Below are 15,556 nucleotides of genomic sequence, written 5' to 3'. Positions count from 1 at the left end.
TTTCTCCTCAAATGTTAGTGAGTTATTTGACAGCTTTCAGTGGTGAGGCAGAGCAAAGTTGCAAAAGTCCTCCAACGCTTGTTGGCTCAGCCAAGCTTGCCGTCCCCTGGACATGGGTAAGACGACCTAGATCAGACCCAGGTTTTGGTGTGGCTTCATCCCGAGGCAAGGGGATGGAGATGGAGAGTGTACATTATGTCTTGGCCAGCTGGAAGCCTGCTGAACCTTCGTGAGCCAACAGTCTTTGCAGTAATTAAACAATTCTGCCTCCAAAGCATTTTTCTCTGAGCCAAATTACAGGCATTAGGATAGCAGCAACATTGGCTTTGCCAGCCAGGACTAAAATTAGGTTGCATGATTTATTTTACAACTTCTTTGGGTGCTGACAAATAGCGTGAGATCTCTACACGGATTCCCTGAGCTGTGCTTGTGTGGGGGAGAAAAGCTGGAGAAGAGAACGGCAGGAGGGTACAAGTGTGTCACCTTCATCTTCATTGCTGTACTTTTTTTAATGTGTCAATGTCACCCTACTAGGAAGACAAAGGATGTTCTGTGAATTCTATAGCTATGAAATCTCTTTTTAAATAACATCTTTAAAGTCCTTGTTTGCTAAAGGAGACTGGCATGTCTCCTACAGCAAAAAATAAGCTGAGAAGGAGTGTGATTTCAGCCTGTAAAATATATCAGGAGAGTAAAGATGGGGAAGGGAGAGGAGCTAAAGGGTCAGGGATATAAAATAGGGCCTGCATGAATTTTTAGACTGGAAACTACAAGTCTTCCATCTGCTGAATGTCCTGAAAAATCATATAAATGGGAAGGGCAGGAGACGAAAACTATGCCTGTAGAAGCCTGATAATTTTTTTTAGGTGTTTTGTAGCAAGGTCACTGGTTGGAAAACACTACGTTCATTGACCCAAGCGATCCTTTCTCAGCTTGCAATTTTCTCAGAGCAAGTGATTTTTGTGTGTGCTTATCTATAAACGGATTTACGGTATTTCAAAATGCAAAATACAAAATCTCTTCTAAATTCGTGACTCTTTGATGATGAGGTTCAATTTTCTGATATTGTTTGCCTTAACAAGAGGAAAGCAATAAAGAGCAAAACTGAAAGTATCTTTTAGAATCAAAGTTCTCTCACAAAGAAGCCTTAATTTAGGTGAGGTTTCTGTAGCTAAATGACAAAAGCAAAGCATGGTATGTGTACAGCCTACCTGAAAGGAGGTTGTAGCGAGGCGGGTGTGAGTCTCTTTTCCCAAGTAGCAAGTAATAGGATGAGAGGGAATGACCTCAAGTTGCAGAAGGGAAGGTTTAGATTGGATATTAGGAGAAATTTCTATTAGGGTTGTCAAGTGTTGGAACAGGCTGCCTGGGGAAGTGGTTGAGTTTAAATCCCTAGAAGTATTTAAAATATGTGTGGATGTGGCACTTCGGGACATGTTTAGTGGTGGACTTGGCAGTGCTAGGTTAATGGTTGGACTCAAAGATCTTAAGGGGTCTTTTCCAACCTAAATGAATCTATGATTCTATATGTAGTTAAGAACAGCATCAGCGTTTCATGCTAGCTTTCTGCAGCCTGAGGTTGGATCACCCGGTGGCAGCAGGCTGGTGAGGCGCCCTGTCACCTGTGCTCCCGGCAGGCCAGGACGGTGACCGGAGCTACCAGGCGTCAGCGGCCTGCTTCAGCTTCTCCAGGGAGGATTTTGAAAACTAGTTTTCGCAACAGCAAACTCTTTATTTCTCACCCTAATGTTACAGAAATGGAGCGCACGGGGGGAAACTTCAGCTCAGGACACGGAGAGAACAGTGACACCGAGACGTCCGAACGCAAAAGTCAGAGACGGGCAGAGCCGGCCTCTTCTCGGTCCCCTTCCTCTGAGGCGGGTCCCCGCAAAACCTGCCCGGGGTTAAGCCGGCGCGAGCCGCCAACCGCCCCTTCAACGGCTGCCAACGGCCGCCCCGCCCAACGACCCCTCCCCGTGCGGGGAGTGCGGCCCTGCCCCCGCGGAAGCTGGGGGTGTGGCGGGCGATCGCCCCGCCCCGCTCCCCTGCGGCGCCGCGGGGATGGTGCGCTGAGGGTCCCGGTGGGGCGCAGCGATAGTGCGGCGGCGGCTCCGCGATCCCCCCGCTCCCCCACACAGCCCCGCTCCATGCGGCCGCGGCGAGGGCGAGGCTCCCCGGCGCCGCGGTGAGGGAAGGAGGAAGGCCGCGTCCCGCGCCTCAGCGGAGTTCCTCCGTCCGTCAGGGAGGAGCGCTGTAGATGCGTGTCCTGTGGGCGCTCTGCGTCGCCCTGGGCGCCGTCGCCGCGGCGGGCGGGGGCGGGCGGCTGAGCCCCCAGCGCAGCGCCGTATGGGGGCCCGGCCTGCGGGCGGAGGCCGCCCTCCCCGCTCGATATTTTTACGTGCAGGCCGTGGACGCCGAAGGGCAGAGGTAAGCGGGGCGGGAACGGCGGGCACAAACAAATCCGAGAGATGGGTTAAAAGTGCCGCTCCCGCCCGCCCGCCCCCTCACGCTCGGGGCGGCAGCGGCAGAGCCTCCTGCGGCCGCTTGGCCCGCCTTGGGCCCGGCAGCCGCCTGAGCGTGTGCGGGCCCCGCGCCCGAATCGTGGTGCGGGGGTTGTTGTGAGGGAGCGGATCGACACGGCTCCCCCGCCCGCGAGTCGCAGCGGGGCCCCGACCTCGGCGGGGCGGGCCTGGCCTGGCCTGCCCCTGTCACCCCTGAACCCCTTTCGCCTCTTAGGCTGAAATCTGCTCGGGGTTTTACTGTGGAAAGGGAAGGCTGAAGGCTCCCTGCGTGGCTTTTTTTATGTATATCGCTTAGAAAAAGCTAATTAATCTTTTTACAAGTGTCAAGTAACTGCAGAAGGGGACGAGATAAGAGGATGAGAATGTTCAACAGCCAGACACGTATATTAGTCCAACCAACAATCTATGATTTATTCTGCTTTGTCAAAACCTTAAAAATATATAGTGTTAATAACATATATATATATGATATTATATATGTAATTAATATACCTGCTCGGGCATCCTGCTTGTTTCCACTGTTAGGACCACCAGTATTTCTCCTAAACACATAGGCACAAGGTCAGTAGAGTCCTTTAGGAATTACTCTGTAGGCCATTAGTTAAACTTCATAGGAATGAAATAGGTAAACTTAACTTTCAGAGGACACTCACGGCTTTCCATTTCTACAGGAAAGAAACCCTGACCGTACAAGCTAGATAAGAGCTCAGAGCGCTCCATCCAGGTTGTCCAGATTAGATGCACCATGGCACGTGCAAGTCCGGAAGCTGCCGGTTCAGCTTATCTTGGAGAGTAAATATTTCCTGCATTTAGTTGAACTGGCAGCTCCCTAGTGTGTCTGGACAAGTTTTAGGAAAGGTGACCAGGCTGCTGGGCTGTAATCTGTTAGTCCAGCCACTCCCACCACCTCTCTCTCTATCCCAAGCTCTCCCTACACATCTGGGACCATGTTTAAAGAGGTGGAAGAAAGTTGGCACATGCAGCATTTTAACTGTGCCAACTTTGTTAATACCTCAATGATATGTGATAACTTCATGATTTTTCAAATGATTTTATTTGGTTTTATGGAGATTTTTCTGTGATTGGTATATGGTGAATTTTACCCAAACGTCAAAGTACACATTGAATTGCATGATCCCACTATAATGTTTTTTCCCTGCCTAGATACTGGCTTCTGTAATATGATTTTTTTTCCGCTGTATGAGCTACCATAATGATTAAGAAGCTTAACTGTTTTCTGCTTCCTTAAACAATACCTGGAAAATAAAATAATCTGGAAACATTTTGCTTGTGTATGTAAAATAACAGATGTACTAAGCTGCTGAAGTGAAGCTTGCTCTGGTATGTTTTTTTTATAGAATCATGGAATGGTTTGGGTTGGTAGAGACTTTTAAAGATCATCTAGTCCAACCCCTCTGCCGTGGGCAGGGACATAATCTTCCACTAGACCAGGTTGCTCAAAGCCCCATCCAACTGTGCCTTGAACACTTCCAGGGATGGGGCATCCACAACTTCTCTGGGCAACCTGTTCCAGCACCTCACTACCCTCATTGTAAAGAATGTCTTCCTTATGTCCAGTCTAAATTTAACCTATTTCAGTTTAAAACTGTTGCCCCTCGCCCTGTCCCTAGAGGACAGGATACCAAGACATATCTACCAAGATCCATTTATCTGCATGCTCTCCAGCTTCCCATCCTTCTACAGTTGAGCTACTACTAATCAAGAGCCATAGCTCTGGATTTTTAAATGTGCTCTGTTCCCATATAATCAAAAGACTGCATTTGCAACACTGTTCAACATGCAGGGCACCAAATGATTTTGGAGATGTGTTCATGAGTATCTGAGGGGAACCTTCTTGATACCTAATGCTTCTAACAGCATGAGATGTTACAGGTAGCCTAACAAAATTGTCTTTGGAAAAATCATGCCTTGTGTGTGAATGCTAAGATGTGCTCATAAAGACTGAGCATGGCTCAGTGAAGTCGCTGGAAATCTGTCAGCTCGAAAAGGAATGGATCAGACTAAGAAAGCTGTTGTGTGTTTCCTTTTTTATTAAAGCTCCCACTTACTTTCTGGGTAGGTTCACTTCATCACCGGGTGAAAATGCATTCCAGGTGAAGATCACTGCTCCCGATGAACAATTCACTCGGGTTGGTGTGCAAGTATTAGACAGGAAAGATGGTTCCTTCCTTGTAAGATACAGGATGTACGCAAGCTACAACAACCTGAAGATAGAAGTCAAAACTGGAGATAAACATGTCGCAAAGTCTCCATATATTTTAAAAGGTAAGAAGTAGCGCTACGCAGATTTCCTATCATGGCTGCTTCTCACAAACTGTGTCCCAGAATGTTTTCTAGGATTAGCATAGGGTTCTGCAGGATCTCAGTACTGCTCCAGACTATCAATTCCCATTGGAATTATGGAATCATTGTAAGTGTCCTGCATGTACTATTAAAAATAATAAAAAGAAACAAACGCTGTGAAGCTGTTGCCCAGCAAATACATGTAGAGGGGTCACACAGAAGCTAATGTAGCTTGGCGTGACTCCATTGGAGTCAAAAAGAGTTCAGACATGTCCATTTAGAGTTGCTGAAGGTTTGGCTTTAAGGAGTGAATGGTCAGTGCCTTGACCCTCTTTTGTGATCAAAACAGCTCAATAGCATGACTTACTAAAAATAAAATAATAATTGTGTTCCTGATAGGACCTATTTACCATGAAAACTGTGACTGCCCTCAGGAGGAGAGCAGTGTATGGCTGGAAGAGATGAACTGCCCTCAAATCATTCCACAGATTCAGAGAGACCTAGCAAATTTTCCCATTGTTGATCCAGATAAGATTGCAAAAGAAATTCCACAAAGGTTTGGACAAAGACAGAGTTTGTGTCATTACACCATCAAAGATAACAAGGTATGGAATGCATTGATCTAAAGTCCGTACAGGGATTTGGTGGCAAGTCATACAGCTAGGCTCTTTGGCTGTTCCCAGTTGAAAGGCTTCTTGTAGTCTGTTCTGTAAGAAACTTCCTTTGCTTGCTTCACTGTCCTTGAATACTTTGCAGTTTGTATATGAGCCCAACAATATCTGTCCTGCTTTGTAAAGTGCTTTTTGTCCACGTCACAACACAACTGAAGCATAGTGAAGGCAAACTGCTTTCCAAGCAATCGATGTGAGTACTGGGCACGGACCCAAGTCTCGTACATACCAACTCAGTTTCCTGCTCGCTGAGTAACATTGCTGTGGAGTGTCACAATCATCTAATTTGACATGCACCAATAAATTATGTTGTGCATAATTGTGAGGTAAAGAAATGCCACTTTTAGCTCCACTGAGGATCAGGGCTACAGTTCTTTTTAACAAAATTCTACGGACTTCAGTAGAGCTTCATAAGGAAATGAGAACAATGGAACACAACAGAAACAGGCAACTAATTTTTACTTCTATGAGACAGACCTAAAATGTCTGCAAAAGTAAACAAAGCTTGTTTCTTTTTTGGTGACTTTTCTGTGACAAGTTGGAGGGATGAGATTTCTAAAGCTTCCCAGCTGATTCATAAATTCATATAGCCATACAATCTGTCTGACTAGTTACTTACTAAGTGATTAAAAGAGCTCTAAATTGTGCCAGCCGTTCTCTGAAATGAAAACACCAGAGCAGTAAAACCTTTGTTTATTTTCAGGTTTATATAAAGACATATGGGGAACATGTTGGCTTCAGAATTTTCATGGATGCCATACTGCTTTCTTTGACAAGAAAAGTGAGTACATCTGTACAGTCATTTATTCTATATGTCCTAATGTATAGAAGCTTGGGCTTAACAAGTATACTTCAGCATATTTGTTGCTATTTCTGTTAAAAAGCCCTTCTTGTTCTTTGATTAATAATGGAAAGGTTAGATGGGTTTTCCTTGTTTGAAGTTTCCATGTTCTAGTATGCTATCTGATCAATGGATGGAGTATCACAAATGTTAATTGAATAGCAGGCTTTTATAGGGGAGTTCGATAGGCTTGAACAGAGTGTGGGTTTGGTTTTTTTCCCTATAGACTAAATAAATCATCCTGTAGCATCTAATAGAAAATTCTGTCTCTGCTAGTACACTTTATAGGATGACTGAAAAAAATAAGGAACACATATCATTCTCCATTAAATTCCATGTGTTGAAAACAAGATGGGAAGGGTTGAGGAAGGGCACCAAAAGCCCACCAGGTGACACGTGGGGAAACTCCCTTGATGTACAAGCAACTTTGGGAAAAAAACAACGTTATGTACAGAGTGACAGAATATAGCAGGGCTGAAGTTTCAGCACACAGAAATATGTGATTATTATGTAAAGAGAGCAGTAAGAGAAATATTAAGATATCTGAGTTAATACCTATTTTTGACTGTAAAAAGACAAACTGCTTTGTCTTTTAAGAAGGAGAGAAACGAGAGAGGAGCTACTGAAGTACAGAGTTGTTCACCTAAAAAATGTTCCTTAAAAAGCTCATAAAAAATAAACACATTATTTATAAGCAGCTGAAAGATAAGGTAATTGGTATGAAACAATATGGATTTATCATAAAAAATAAGTTGTAACTATATAATTTCTTTCTATAACAAGATAATAGGCTTCCTGTATGGATGTCAGGAATCTTCATTTTAGTTAGGCTTTTGAGGGTAGGTCTCACAAGATAGGAAAACTTTGCCTAGAAGAGACTTCTGTGGCGTATTTGGAAAACCTTACTTAAATAATAGCTGCCAATGTTTCCAGAGAGACAAAAGTTGTCACAAATGTATTCTGCAGAGGTTTGTCCTAGGTTCAGTCCTCATTTAATAACTTAATAATATTTTGACTGAATGGTGGACTAGAGAATATGCTTATTGAATTTTAAGATAACAAAAATGAACGAACCGGCCAGCACCTCACAGAATAGCATGATAATTAAAAAATTTTTTGACAAGCAAGACAAATTGTACGGGAAAATGGATAAAATAAAGTGACCAGGGCAGGATACTACACGAAGGCTGGATACGTCATATAGTTACAACACCTATTTAAAACAGGGACTGAGTGGTTATTTTCTGCAGAAAAGTGTGAAGGTTGCAGTATCACAAATTTAACATGAGTCAGTAGCGGCATGCTGTTGCGAAAAGCTGAACACACACACACACACACACACACACACGTTAACAGAACAAACACATGAAAGAACTGTAAAGTAACCTTTCTGCTGTACTCAGGGTTAGTAATGGATCAGTTATGCTCCTGTGTGTGTCTCTGGGTGTCACGCTTTAGGAAAGATTGTTCAGTTACTGACATGGCACAGGAAAGTGCTGAGAATGACTAGAGATACAAATGAAGTTTCGTTTAAGTGGGGATTGTTTCATCTAAGAGTGTCTAACGGAAGACACGAATGTAACCTTTAATTATCTGAATGGTTGCTCTATGGAAGATAGAAGTAAGCTGTTCTCGGTGGCAGTAGTGTTGGACAAGAAATAATGGAATTAAATTGCATCAAAGGTGTTTAGGCTAAATATTGGAAAAGATTTGCTAACTCCAAAGACAGAAACTGTTTACAGATCTAGAAAACAGTTTGTCTCATCTCCATTAAATACTGCAGGAATTTCTATTAAGACGGTGTTACTGAAAGACAATAGAACTATTGGGTTGGAGGAGAAGGTTTACCCTGTTGAATGATTCTGCCATTGAGGATGTAGAACATGTAATTTGTAGCTTTTCTATATCCATTATAACCATTAGATGGCACTGTGCTAACAAAGTTTAGTGCTGAAGATTAGAACGTGTAGACAAACCTCCGGTGAAATGAAGGTACACGATAAAACCTTTTCTGTTGGTCTGTATATTATACTGAAGACAAAAAGTACTGCTTTGGGTCTCCATCTTTAGAATTTCTGGATGTCTCTGCCAAAAGTTTTCCAGTGTCGTCAAATTAGAGGAGAATATCTCCAACCATTTAGGAGGATGGTTGATATTTGGCAAATTATTAATTTCTATCTCATCTATAAATATCAATTAAATTAGAAACTGCAGAAGGATCCTGAAATGTTAGCCTGCGACCAGCCATTCTGATCTGAAGAATAACAGGGTTTGAGAGGAGAAACGCTTTGATGCATATGTATTATGAGTCAGCAATACGTTTAAAATCTATTTTTATATGTATATGTGTAATTTGAAAATTAACATTCATAACTGTTATTTCTTCAGAGAAGATACTTTCTCATGTAAGATATTAAGATAGCTGATTATAACACTTCAACAAAATGTGCGAATTACACACATACAATCCTGATCTCTAAGTTACCTGTTAGTAGTCAGGACAGAGATCTTGGAGTTATTCCAAAAGTTTTCCAAAAATGCCAGTGTAATAATCAAATGTCCACAGTAGTCAAATACCCAATTAAGATTTATTGAGGAGGGAGGCAAAAACAAAAGAAAAAAAGGTTGTGTCACAGTATAAAACCTGTGACATGGCTGTCGTGTGAAAATGGTGCAGTTGTCATTTCTCATTCTCAAAAAGAGCTACACAGCAAGAAGGCTGTTTGGGCATGCAAAGACAAGCTAATGTGACCAGGATTCTTTTGCTTTGAAAGCGGCAGCTGAGGGAGATGTAGTGGAAATTTATATTTAAAAAAAAATCAGTGTCACAAAGAGGGTGAACTAAGAACAGATAGGGCATCAGTTCTGCACTGACATTATACATGCCTTCAGGGTTCTGTAAAACTCAACCGTGTGTCACCTTCAGCCTTCTGCTCTCCATAGCGAAGTGTCCCACCATTTTCAGTTTCTCCTCCAAGGCAGCTGGTCCACCCCTATCACAGTAGCTGCCTTTCTTTGTACCTTCTCTTACGCCATCTGCAAATACTGGTACTACACACAGTGCTCAAGGTGGGGGTGCATCAAAGTTTAATACAGTGGCAAAATTGCACCTTCTGTCCTGTTGTTACAACATTTCCTGGCCATCAACACTATTTTGCTTGCTTTTTGGCTGCGACAGTGATTTCAGATACGGTTCCATACTACCAACTATTTTAAGTAAGTGAGGATGTTACACTTCATAATTAACCCCAGCGCTGACTAAATGTGGTCTTCCCATCATGGCTGTTCATTTCTGTTACTTCTGTTGGATTTAGTCATCATGCAGACACTGGGCAAATCAGTTCACTGATGCGACAGAGAACCAATTTACCACCCAACCGCAATTTTCTGTACGGCCAGCAAGGTGGTTCAACTTGTCTTGGAACTGTATATTATTGCTTACCAGATCCCAGTGCTAGCCTGGTACAAAGATTGTGTGGCCAATGATGTAAGGTATAACAAGAAACCATCCTCTAAACTGAGGTGTTTCTATCCCTTAAAAAAAGAGAGACTATTTATGCGACTTGTCAGATCTTTAAAGAAAAAGGAATTGCCTTGTAGGCTTTACTCTGTGGTCTCAAGCACTTCTAATATGTTTCTAAATTTCAACGATTTATTAGAGAGCTGGCTATTTTTTCCTCTTAGCGAGGTTGTTTTCAAAATGCAAGGTGCCAGCAGAAGACCAGTGCTTTGTATTAAAATGCATTTGTGCCTACTTTGCTTCTGTTTAGGTGAAAATGCCGGATGTAGAATTTTTTGTTAACTTGGGGGACTGGCCTCTGGAGAAAAAGAAGCCCCCGCAGAACCTGCACCCTATCTTTTCATGGTGTGGGTCCAGTGAGTCAAAAGACATTGTCATGCCAACATATGACTTAACAGACTCAGTTTTGGAGACTATGGGACGGTAAGAAATTGCTTAAAATTTTCACAAAATTCACAGTGAATGATCTTCCAAAAAGATACTTGCATTAACGGTATATTAGCCGTTTTACTCTTTATTTTTCATTGAGACATTGGCACCTGGTAGGTAGGCAATAACCGTGTAATCAATGTCTTAACATCAACCAAGTTATGTATTAGAACATAAATGACATATATTAAAATACTTCACTGTTTTATTTAAAAAAATCAAAATTCATATAAACATGGTCAAGTCACTGAAAACAGCACTTAGAGGGAATGTTTGAGGAGTAGGTATTTTGTTTGCTTTGTTTCCCCGCCATGAACATGTTGACAACTGGCTGGGTCTCTTTTTTCCTGAGTTTCCTAGAATCTTTTTTCTGTACCTTTTAAAGCCCTATGTAGCCAGAATTCTCGACCTAGGGCCTACCATCTCCCACTTTGATTACTGATCATAACTGCCCTTCGTACCTGCTCCATCGCTGTCTTGAAACACTACAAAGCCAGCTTCTAAGAGATCTTTGTTATCCACTTTGAACTTGTTCACCATTTCGCTGCATTCAGTGCAGGTTCCTCGTCTTTCGTATTGAGACTTCTCCTAAATACGCTCCCTCTTGCCTTCCCCCCCGCCCCGCCCCAATTTTTGTGCTTTAATTTAGCAAAGGAAGAGAAATATGTTGTATTAAGCTAGTTACATAAAAAACTTGCTTTGGACTATGAGGTCTGCCTCATCACCATTATCAGCTATTGCATTACCCTGTATCACCTTCATCTGTCCCGGCAACCGTATCCACTTTTAGCCACTTTTTTCCATGACAACTGGCAGGTAGGTACTCCTTCCACACACCGTGCTGTCGTTGAGCTGATGCTGTCTTGCCACAGGCCTGTGAATTTGACAATCCTTATCTATTTTTATCACTGCAAAAATACTGACACAATACATGTACAGGTGAGCTCATGACTTACCTTCATCACTGGTATTTGCCTAATGGCACTGTAAACTCTTTTAAGTAATTGCACTTAAAAAAATTTCCAGTAGGCTTCACTATTAAATCACTTCTTTCTCCTCCAGAGTCAGTCTGGATATGATGTCAGTTCAAGCAAATACTGGCCCATCATGGGAAGAAAAGAATACCACAGCATTCTGGAGAGGACGCGACAGCCGCAAAGAGAGGCTTGAACTCGTAAAACTGAGCAGAAAATACCCAGAGATCATAGATGCTGCTTTCACAAACTTTTTTTTTTTTAAACATGATGAAAGCCTCTATGGCCCCATTGTTAAGCACATTTCATTTTTTGATTTTTTTAAGGTAAGCCACTAGCCAGTTTTCGCAGAACTAGGTTCTTGGTGTTTCCCCGTATCAAATAACTTTGTAGATATTACTGATAATAAAGCGACTTTTAGTTTTTCAGCACACCGGCAATAACAAGCGTGAATAGGCATCCCTCCAGTGGGATTAACTGCTATGTAGCTCTTCCACTGAGGATAATAATGTTTGATTTACATCTAAAGGTTCTGTAGAACCTTGTGTAATCTTTGTAACTCCAAGTTCCTTTTTATCTCTTTTTCCTGATTCAGCGATCAGGACTACTAACATAACTAACATAGCGGGAAAATCAGTGGATGAAGTGGCACAACTACCCTCGCATCCGAGGATGAGCATCTAAGAATTTCCGGAGAACTTAACTGATGAAGAGGGCATCTCTCTGTACCCTGCACTGTGATGAATGCCAAACTAAATAATAAAAGCTACTTAAACATTGATGCTTGCCTAGCCAATCCTACATTTCTCAATATCAGCAAGTCAGTAATACCAGTGCCCTCAGAATAATATAACCTAACCAAGCTACTTGGATCTTCTGTTTGTTAATAACTTACGGTCATTTTCTTTCCAGTATAAATATCAAATTAATATTGATGGCACAGTGGCAGCATACAGATTGCCTTATCTACTAGCAGGAAACAGCGTGGTGCTGAAGCAAGACTCCATCTACTATGAGCATTTTTACAACGAGCTGCAGCCGTGGAAACATTATATTCCATTTAAAAGTGACCTGAGTGATCTACTAGAAAAAATACAGTGGGCAAAAGAGCATGATGAAGAGGTAAATATATGTTTAGAAGTACTCAGCGATGTTTCTAGACGAAATAGAGCAAAAAGTGCATTTCTTTAAAACAAAAAAAAAAATCTGCCAGAAGGACTTGAAAATTATTGTCATCAACTCTACAGATAAGAACAACACTTTTTTTAAAAATACATAATGCTGCCCTTAATATGAAATTTAATTGAACTTCGGAAAAATTAAGAGTATTTTCGTAAGAATACCTTACTTTTAAAATTAAGAATGCTTAAATAAAAATAGATACATTATCCTAGACTGTCAACACTATACTTAACCCCAGAATCAATACTGAAATTACTACTATTTTTTGAGAATTTTTTTTAAAAAACCCTTTCGTTTTCCTTGACAGGCAAAAAACATTGCAAAATCTGGACAAGAATTTGCAAGAAGCAATCTCATGGGAGATCACATTTTTTGTTATTATTTCAAACTTTTCCAGGTTAGTATATTTTTAACAGCTACTACCACAAAAATAGAAATCCCACAGAAAGAATTCAGGGTCCCGGAGCTGCTGGCGATCGGCCAGTCCAGTACACGAAGCCGCAAAGCAAGCAGCAGCAATTAAGAACCTCAGTTGGTTTACAAACACTGCATGCAGTTCTTCCCTGTGAAACCCCCTAAGGCTACGCTGGTGGTTTGAGAGAAGCAGTCGGATCCCATAAATCTTGATCTAATCTGCAAGAATATGTTGCCCACAATGATCAAAGAATTCCACGTCAGACGCACACCCTGTGAACCACAGCTGCAAATATCTGTGCATTAGCACCGGCATAGCGAGACGCCAGTGGGGCACCCGGCGGGGCTCCTGTCTGCAGTTAAGTATCTGCTTACCCTGTCATCAGTGACCCAGTACGGAGTAACCGACTGCGTAGCCCCAGAGTTCTTGGAGAATTACTCAGCTGAGTCGGTGCAGTATTTACCACCAGACGTACCATCTAACAAGTTTACAAATTAACAATACCTTCCTTTTTTAAAACTAGGAATATGCCAGCTTGCAAGTGAGTGAGCCAAAAATCAGAGATGGGATGGAGAAAGTGCAGCAGCCCGATGATGACCTTTTTCCGTGTACTTGCCACAGAAGAAAGGTACGGTACCTGCGCTGTTACATGGAAGGTGCTGGGTGTCTTCAGTTCACGTGCAACCAAGGTGGAACGGCCGTTGCGCAGTAGCCCCTGGTATCAGTTACCAGACCGACAGCACCTATCAAACTTGGAGACGTTTCTTAGTGTGCTTGCAGGACTAGACAGTTAAAAATCGAGCTTCCAATTCACTGAAAAGATGTTTCTTCTGTCTTGACTACAGGCCAAAGATGAACTCTGACAGAAAGAAAGGAAATAATTTTCTGAATATTTACCTATGTTCAGAGCACCTTCTTTAGGAAAGAAGAAATATTTGGATCAGAATGCCAATGGATGTCAACGGATATTATGAAGTTTACTGTATCATGATCTACATATGGAAGAAAACTGAGGACCCCGTTTCCTTTTTATCAGGCAGTGGTTGCAGAGCCTTGTCCAAATACATTTTTATAGTTGTTTTTTTTTTAAATAAAAAACACGTTTGTATCAGCCATGTGTTACTGTCCTGAGATAGCCTGGATATGCAGGCACTTCTTACGCATGCTTGTTATACCGAGTCTATTCGCAAGTGTGTTCTGCAAAAAAGGGCAGGTAAGAACTGTCGTCTTTTTCAGACCATGACTTTGTTCCTTCTGAGAGATGCAGTATTCTCAGAGACGGTGATGACACAGGGTTTACCCTCTGTCCTATTTTTTCATTGGGGTTTATCCTTTTATCCTGCTATTATCAGGTTTTAACCTGAAGGAAAAACACAGTGGTATTGGACACTAAAGGAATATTAGAGAAAAGTTTTAAGTTCCATATGATTTCTCACAGATGCTCTGTCTGTGAAATTCAGTCTCTTTGGCAATACGAAAAGAATCGGGTAGCACTCAGCAGCGACTACTGAAACTAAACCGATCATTGTTTAGACAGTCTATTTTTAAAATACTTGCTTTCCACTGATACTAAGTAATTCAACTGTTACTTTCTGAGCACATCAATATCATCTGAAAATGATCCATAGGTGGATTTAAAGTCAAGTTTAAATTAACTGAATTCTAAAGTTAGCGCATATGTTTCCAGTCCAAAGTGAGGGTTTTTCTCTGTAACGCAGCCAATTAAAAGACCACGTGGTTCTTTTGTTTGCAAACACTTGGATGGGTGCTATGCATATCGAACAACATTACTGCTGGGAGATCAGCATTCCTGAGGCATCTTGTGAGAAATGGCAGAAGAACATTGTATTTGATTTTTAACTTTCATCTGCCAATTCTTTTTACTGTATTAAAAGCAAGCCTAAGGAACACTTTGTTTGATCATGTGGTAAACAATATATGTTATAATTTAATTATGCTAACCTAGAGTCTTAAGTAGATCTTTTATACAAGACAGCGCCAAAATACAGCTATCCGATCTAAGCACATCACAGAAATCCTCTCGGCTCACCAGGGCTGACTCAGCCTATGTTTAAGCAGCGCTGCACTGTCTCAACAGCTCCTCCCAGGAACAGCCTCCAGGCTAAAGCTGCCTGTTCACGTTCACCTGCCACACTGCAGCTGCAAGCCGTAAGACGCAGAATGACTGGGGCAGGCTTTGGGCGACTCTTGGCAGCAGAGGCAAGCCCACCATCTTGGGAGACAAAACCAAGATGCTTTTCTCAGGACCAACCAGCCGTTTCATCTCAGGGTCATCATTCAGCTGATACCGCTGATGACTTGGCTGAAAGCAAGTAATATACTGCTATAACCTTTGGTTATTCCAACGGGTTACTCACAGCCCATGAGTTCCTCCACCAGTATAAACATAATTTGTCTTTTATCAGATCGAATACTCTTCCCTGCCCATCTCTCCCAAGGACCTCTGTGATCAGTCCTTCACACAACAGAAGTTACTGGAGGGTGACTTTTCAAAACTCACCCATGTTCTTTGCTTCTTGTGCACAACTGTGCCTGCCTTACCTCCTCCTCCTCCCTACACAGGGATCTTTAGGAGAGCGATGTTGTAAATGACAAGAGATGCCTCTGCCACGCCAGCGTGCCAGGATACAGCACCAAGGCAGAGCAGCACAACCCATGCTGCCCTGCCTCGGGGTGC

The 15,556-nt window shown here is 42.2% G+C and overlaps 1 protein-coding gene across 1 annotated transcript; it reads left to right on the top strand.

Annotated features, from left to right (window-relative positions):
• The first annotated feature begins 2,047 nt into the window (after positions 1–2,047).
• POGLUT2 (protein O-glucosyltransferase 2) lies at positions 2,048–13,966 on the top strand. The gene is made up of 10 exons (XM_075090267.1): positions 2,048–2,427; positions 4,603–4,808; positions 5,226–5,431; positions 6,201–6,278; positions 10,109–10,281; positions 11,350–11,587; positions 12,174–12,383; positions 12,751–12,840; positions 13,382–13,486; positions 13,704–13,966. Exons 1-10 carry the CDS (start codon positions 2,258–2,260, stop codon positions 13,719–13,721), a joined length of 1,494 nt encoding a protein of 497 aa, XP_074946368.1. The 5' UTR covers positions 2,048–2,257; the 3' UTR covers positions 13,722–13,966.
• Positions 13,967–15,556: the final 1,590 nt, after the last annotated feature.

This window comes from Phalacrocorax aristotelis, chromosome 1, assembly GCF_949628215.1.
Source record: "Phalacrocorax aristotelis chromosome 1, bGulAri2.1, whole genome shotgun sequence".
In the NCBI taxonomy this organism is placed as follows: domain Eukaryota; kingdom Metazoa; phylum Chordata; class Aves; order Suliformes; family Phalacrocoracidae; genus Phalacrocorax; species Phalacrocorax aristotelis.
Note: the sequence above shows the minus strand (reverse complement) of the source record. Positions and strands in the feature narration are given on the sequence as shown.

What these genes read in the sequence shown, in the direction of transcription:
- POGLUT2 (XM_075090267.1), top strand. Translation starts at nt 2,258, where the DNA reads ATGCGTGTCCTGTGGGCGCTCTGCGTCGCCCTGGGCGCCGTCGCCGCG. An exon ending in TGCTTTCTTTGACAAGAAAA is followed by an intron (nt 6,279 to 10,108) that starts GTGAGTACATCT and finishes GCTTCTGTTTAG; the next exon opens with GTGAAAATGCCGGATGTAGA. An exon ending in CAAAAGAGCATGATGAAGAG is followed by an intron (nt 12,384 to 12,750) that starts GTAAATATATGT and finishes TTTCCTTGACAG; the next exon opens with GCAAAAAACATTGCAAAATC.